Source organism: Pseudochaenichthys georgianus, chromosome 17, assembly GCF_902827115.2.
Source record: "Pseudochaenichthys georgianus chromosome 17, fPseGeo1.2, whole genome shotgun sequence".
In the NCBI taxonomy this organism is placed as follows: domain Eukaryota; kingdom Metazoa; phylum Chordata; class Actinopteri; order Perciformes; family Channichthyidae; genus Pseudochaenichthys; species Pseudochaenichthys georgianus.
Window position 1 is genome coordinate 28,684,917 of NC_047519.1, and position 7,193 is coordinate 28,692,109.

General features: G+C 41.0%; 1 protein-coding gene across 2 annotated transcripts; it reads left to right on the forward strand.

The window, feature by feature from the left end:
• Nucleotides 1-2,090: 2,090 nt before the first annotated feature.
• On the forward strand, nt 2,091-6,542 carry myl13 (myosin, light chain 13). Of its 2 annotated transcripts, none has more exons than XM_034104586.2 (5): nt 2,091-2,264; nt 3,841-3,868; nt 4,259-4,408; nt 5,849-6,022; nt 6,124-6,542. In XM_034104586.2, exons 1-5 carry the CDS (start codon nt 2,154-2,156, stop codon nt 6,228-6,230), a joined length of 570 nt encoding a protein of 189 aa, XP_033960477.1. In that variant the 5' UTR covers nt 2,091-2,153; the 3' UTR covers nt 6,231-6,542. The 2 variants fall into 2 exon arrangements, with proteins under 2 accessions (XP_033960477.1, XP_033960478.1); XM_034104587.1 differs by lacking the exon at nt 2,091-2,264 and adding an exon at nt 3,559-3,691.
• The last annotated feature ends 651 nt before the right edge of the window (nt 6,543-7,193 follow it).

Genomic DNA, 7,193 nt, shown 5'->3' on the forward strand with positions numbered 1-7,193 from the left:
CATGCCTACCACAATAATCCGGACCAAAACGTCCTCCCCCCCCTTCAAGACAGCATCTGCTGTCTCCGAAGCCTGATAATAATGTGTGTGTAAAAAACGCAAACACTGACTGATATGTGCTGGGCAGGCTCAAGGGTGTATGGCACTCTCACCTCTTTCCAGGACAAACCGGGGCCCTGCCTGCCAGTAGCTTTGCCGATATCTGTGTTGATGGGTAATAGATTAAGAGCGGTGAATCAGCTTAGACACAGGAAGCGCTCAAAAGTTTGTGTGAGTTTATCAAATGTAGAAGTGATTCCATGTCAGCCACAGCTTGCCACAAAAAATCTGACTGATAGTGTATTTAATAAACTTAAACTAGCTTTATTAAATGTCAGGTCTCTGGCATAATTTTATCACTGAGCACAATCTCGATTTTATGTTTTTAACGGAAACATGGATTGAACAAAATAACAGTGCAGCTGTTCTTATCGAATCAACCCCCCCCAACTTTAGTTTTATGAGTCAGGAGAGAATCCATAAGAAAGGAGGTGGAGTTGCTATTTTGTACAATGATTCCCTTCAATCCAGGAAGACATCTTATGGGAACTGCGACCCACTCGAACTGCGACCCACTTTTGGGTCGCGACCCACCAGTTGAGAACCACTGAGATAGAGCACACTATTGAGATGTCAAATCTGCCTGTTTTACACACTTTAACCAACAGGGGGGGTTTGTGTTCAAATGAAGCCCATGATGAAGCCTCATGAGATTAACCCTTTTGCGAACCAATTGGCTGGAAAGCTTCATAAGGCTTCATCTCGCCATCACTATCGGTAAGCTCGTTACCAGATGTGAAATAATAAAATCCATTAATGGGATACATACGTCATCAAAGTCATTCAATAATTGCCCGGACAAACAATCAAAACGTAACACTCGCGCTACAGGGGTCAAACATACCCAATCATGTGACTTGACACACCTTAAATACCTGTGCCCTAGGTAATAGGACAGCGACACCCCTTGGCACACACAGTAAATAACACACAATTATGACAGCTTAAACCCAAAAACGACCCTTCATTCAAATGGCTCTTACAGGTTACAGTGTGGACGCAGTTCAGCAAATGTTATGGGAACAAAAATATTATTTTGAAGGTCTTTGAATGAACATCTCAGTCAGTATTTCTAAAATTCAAAACTATGATTCTCTTATGAGGAGAGAATATGGGCTTTGGCTGCTGCACTCTACATTGATTTGCAAATCAATTGAATGTTTGCTTGGGTTGGTTACACTCACATGAGCTTTATTTGAAAACAATGTGAACACCAGAAACACCACCCTAGCTGCCACTCGTGTGCAAAGCTCTTGTCCATTCAAGTGTGAATGGCAGCTTCAGAAAGTGGCACTTAGTGTCATCCTAGATTTCTTTCTAGCTACTTTCCTCACTGTGTTGTGGATGCCCAGCCTTTGGAGAGGCATGTTCACATAACAACGCTCGAAAGCCAGAGATCAGACAGTGACAGCGTTCTATGAATCCTATTTTAAGCCGGCAGATTTGTATTTATTGCTCTGAAAATCCCTATGATCAGACCAGATAAATCATAATCATAAACGTGTCTCTTGGCACAGCATGGGCACAGCGAATACTGCTCCGTCATTGGTTGCGATATTTAATAATAATCAAGGATAATTGCTTGGAACTGTAGCTCCCACTTCCCATCAGACAGCATTGCTGCTCTGTCATTTCAACATCTTCACCCCCTCTTGTCCACTAATCATCTTTGTCTTCATCCCCTCCTCACTAATAACCACCACACTTCACTGAACACGGTCAACTGTCCAGGATCGCAGAGGTCACACCAAGGTCTCACTAATGTTGATGGAAATAGCCTGATTATCAGAAGCTCCCAGGCGTAGGAGCTTTCATATCCTGATGATGTACACGCACAATGGCAATCTTTGTCTTAAATAGAAGCACAAAGCCACATCCTTTTATAGTCATCCCTGTATTGTTGGCAGTGTGGTTGGGCGTTGTGGGAGGGGGGGTGGGGGGTTGTGGAGGACATGACACCTGTGGACAGTGGATAAAGGGACCTCACCTCTAATGGGCCACTTCTAACCGCAGTACCCCTCCGCTGTGTCTTTCCTCCACTTTGAATTATTGTGATGGCCCCGAAGAAGAAAGAAGAGCCGAAAGCTGCAGCAGCACCAGCAGCCCCCAAACCCCCAGAGCCAGAGCGCCCTAAGACCCCGGTGTTTGACCCTGCAACAGTCACGGTAAAACAAAAGAAAAACAGCACTGCAGAGCAATTGTAGATCTGCTTTTAGACAGATTGGAGTGTTTTGGTCTTTAATCAACCAATAATTACTCACACTTGAAATTCAACTTAACCAGTAAATACTTAAATGATGTTTTTAATAGAAGCATTTCTAATGATCTTACTATGGGATGTTACTAATAATGAGATTTCACAGCAATGGTCTGTTTGAAAGCTAAGCTGGTGTGTAAAGAGCATCAGAGACCCCGTGTGACTTAAATTCAGCAGTGCAAGTGAAACAGGAGTGTACAGCCACATGAAAGGTTATATTCACAATTTATATAACAATTATAGTTATTTCAGTGCTTCATTAAACTTCAAACATGCATTGTAAATTGTGTAAAGCTTTGACTTCTTGTCGGGGGGATTCAGAACAAACTGATACCAGACATCATGGAAAGATCTTCTGCTGACTGGGCCCCTTCTCAATGGATACATGTTTTCCTGTTTGAGGGGAGCCTCTTTGTTATAATGGAGCTTGGTTAAAGCCACAAAATATGATTTCATTATGTTTGAGAATAGCAGACCACCCGCACCATTTCTCTGAGGGCAAGTGGTTGGAAAATCTGGAAAGGAAGAAAAATATAGATAATTACATCCATCGTCATCCCTCTCTAACCGAGCATAGATAAGTGTTTGGATAATATTTGTACAAAGCTTCATAGAGGAGCTGGGGTTTGTATAAATCCAGACATCAGATAGAAACTATGGGCACTATTTGATGAGAGGCCAACATATACAGTATAAATAGTCATCATGTGTCATGGGTATTAAGAACAATAATGTATTTTAAGACGTATTATTCAATTTCCATGTTAGAAGTTGGTTTGACATCTCTTTCTCTGCTATAGCGCACATGTTAAACAAACAACAATTATTTTACAATTGCTTTGTCCTTTCATTCTGATGCTGACTGATCTCTTTGATATCCACTTTTTAAAAGTGTGTGTTGGTCTTGAAGAATACCTGTAAATAATTAATACAGAGTGATGATAAAGTTGTAAACAAGGTTATTTTGAAAGTTTTGAACCTCATGTTTCTCACGAAAAATGGTTAATGAATTATGCTTAAAGTGAGTGCATCCAAACGTCACAGGACATTATCATCAACTTTTAATGTATTGACCTAAATGTCATTCTAGCTCTATGAAGCTTTGTAAAAATATTATCCAAACACTTATCTAAGCTCGGTTAAAATATCACCTCTGGATGGTGTTAACAGTATCAAACATTCATCGCCAGATATTGCGACTAAAAATAAACTCCAACGAGGCAGACAGTCGCAGACGGACTGTAACAAGGAGGCATCCGACTGAAGGTCACCGATAAACAACGCACTATGATCAGAATGCAACTTGATCTGTGGATAAGCGCTGTAACGACAAAGGTCAGGCCAGAAGTCAAATGTAATAGTTTTTTCTGTGTTTCTTTTATGAATGTATTCTGCTGTACATTTGACTGACTTGCCTTGTGAACTGCAATAATCACGCATGATCTGCAGCATCTAACCGCCTGGTTTGCTTTGTCTCCTTTCAGCTGGAATTCACCCCAGAGCAAATTGAGGGTAAGATTGACGTTGTTGTTGTTGTTGTTGTTCTAGTTGTCGTTTGTGTTGCATGGAGTGTCAGCTATTTATAGATGGATTGAGTGGATTGTGTGATCGTGCCCTCTCTATTAGTGTGTGAGAAATGCAAGGCAACAGCTGATGATACAACATATCAGGGATATTATTTTAAAGTAAATATTTCCATCAAAGTAGATCCCTTTTAAAAAAAGAGTTTCTTTCTGGCTCCTTCTTCTTCTAGAAAAAGACTTTTACCTCATCGGTGTCATTAAACATGATTACTTTGAAGCATCTTGAAGGCCTTATTTCTAAGATTATGCATGCATTCTTGGATCACAATGAACTGAATAGTAATCAGAAGGAATCACCTGTTTTTCGTTGTGATTTTAGACTTCAAAGATTCCTTCCAGCTGTTTGACACAACACCAACCAACGAGATGAAAATCACTTACGCCCAGTGTGGTGATCTGATTAGGGCTTTGGGCCAGAATCCTACCAACACAGAGATCATGAATGTCCTTGGAAAGCCAAAGGTTGAAGGTGGGTCAATGTCTACGTGCACGTTCTGGGGGGGGGCAACAGGGGCCAGTGCCCCCCGTAACACTTTATTGGAACTTAATCAAATCAGAGACCCGGATGTACAGTAGAGATTAAACTGTTCATTACCTTATATAAAAGCAAATACTGTTTATGTGTTTTAATTAAATTGTCACTTAAAGTTACTAAAACAAATACTCTAGAGATGTAGCACTCCAGATAGGACTCCACCCAGCGGATTCCAACCAAAAACCCAGCGGATCCCAGTGGCTGGGGGTGTTGCCAAATTACTAGGGGGCGTTGCCAAATTGCTAGAGGGCGTTGCCAAATTTCCCCATTTGTTCAATTACAGGATTTAACCATGAGATGGCGCTTCATTCACAAATACACAAAGACAACTTGGTGTTGTAGAACTTAGTCTCAATAGCCGTGTTCACACTGCGGTATTTTTCCCACAAAGGTTCATGCGAACTTAGTTCATGATCGCGTTCACACCAAAAAGAGCCGGTACTAAAAGTAGTTCATGCGAACCTTTTTACCCCCTCGAAAGTCCCTGCTAGAGAGCAGGGACTTTCGAGCGGCTCTTTTTTGAGAAAAGAGCTATATTCCTGATTGGCTGGGCGAATTGCAAACCACGCCCCGTAAAACTCCCAAAAAGTTTTGTGAAGCCGCCATTTTATTATCCTCGCATTAGCATTATTAGCATTAGCCCAGCGCAGAAACGCAGAGAGACTAACTTATGGCAACACAAAATAAAACATGGGAGCGGTGGAGATGAGGAGGTGTCGGCGTTCTGGCGATTTACTCGGAAGGCTTCAGTAGAAGCTGCTGGGAGTCCCAGCAGCTTCTACTGAAGCCTTCCCCAACTCCGGGGACTTCCGGCCGGGGACTTTCGGCCGGGGACTTTGGGCGGCAGTATACGCCGTGAAGTGATTTGCGGCCTGCCAGTAAACCCAAAGCAGAAGAAGAAGAAGTGACGTCAGCGGCTTCATTTGCCTAATCCACCCCCAGGGACTTTTTCTGGTGTGAACGCGATCTGTACTTAGTTCATGCGAACTAAAGAGTTCGCATGAACTAAGTTCGCATGAACCTTTGTGGGAAAAGTACCGCAGTGTGAACGCGGCTATTAACTGAAACAAAGGACTGTAACTTAAATGTACTAAAACAAATACCTTACCGTATTTTATGTTTATTTTACAGAATTACTTTATACTGTCTTTGTCTTTTTAACCTGCTTTTATTGTGCCCATCTCATGAAATAACTGGCCCCAGCCTCGCCCCCCCCAGTAAAGTTGGTCTAGAACCGCCACTGATGTGCACAGTTCTGGTTCAAATGCAGATCTGTGGAAAACGCAGAAAGGTTACAATTAAGTTCAACATCGGTCAGAACTGCAGCCTGCGCAGATTTAATTTCCTTTGGTAAAAACACTTTTTCACACACAGACATGCATACCAAGATGCTTGACTTTGACCAGTTTCTGCCCATGCACCAACACATCTGCAAGGCCAAGGACTGTGGTACATATGAGGACTTTGTGGAGGGTCTGAGGGTGTTTGACAAAGAGGGGAATGGCACTGTCATGGGAGCTGAGCTGAGACATGTTCTGGCAACATTGGGTGAGCTAAACAGTTTTCATAATGATTTTTTTTAAAAAGCGATCATTATTAAGATGCATTCTGAGCTAACCGTCCTACTGTTTCTTTCTAATGCTCCACAGGGGAGAAGATGAGGGAAGATGAGGTGGATCAACTGATGCAAAACCAGGAGGATGCTAACGGATGCATCAATTATGAAGCTTTTGTGAAATACATTATGGCCTCCTAAAAAGGGTACAAGCGTATTAAACATCATTGTCATTCTAATAATCCATCACCCCTTATCAAATCAAAAAGAGTGGTAATTAGTTCGCTTGTCCTTCACCAGGAAATCCCTGAATCCTTGGCCGCAATATCTTTATGTTTCTGTAAATCCCATCGTGTATATTTCTAATTTCCTTGCATCTCTGATGAATTTACAACTCATTATATTTCACCTTGTTTATCTACATGTACGATGGCTTGTGTAGATGCAGTGCGCACTTTGCACCCTACCCCTGTTATTGTTGAAGATCATAGTGAATAAATACATTCAATTTGACTGTGTTCTCTTTGTCAAAACAACTCAGTGTATACGATTGCCGTTTGAGCTAGGTGTAGCTAATAAACTATACCTACAGTAGGCAGATATTTAATATTGTGTTCAAGTTTATTAAGTATTTTTACTAAAAGCAAACATGTGAAGTATGAAAGCCTGAGACAAAAGATGAATTCCTTATTAAATCAGTGTCTGAAGTTCAACAACCTAAACAAAATGGCAGAATCTAAAATACTTGTTCATCAATAAACCCAAAGAAATACAAAATACAAATAATATACTGTAAATAAATAAATGAAATAAATATTGGGAGGGATGAAGCCCTCTTTAATGGTCACACATGCAGAGCACACAGCACACACAGTGAAATGTGTTCTCTGCATTGTAAAAATAGATGTTTACATAATACAGATACAGAAATGGTTGCTCTATTCGAAATGTGTAGTAGCAGTTTCCTTATTCAGCCAGCAGGAGGAACTGTTGTTCAAATAATCCCTGCTTTATTCTAATTGTATTTATTCAGTACACATGAGGAAAAACAACATACTCTTCATTTGCTGAATGAATCACCCACAAAGTTTGGTTGTATATTTGTAATATGTAATTAATGCTTCAACCTTTTTGGATCGGCCAATGAGATCATACAAAAGGTCA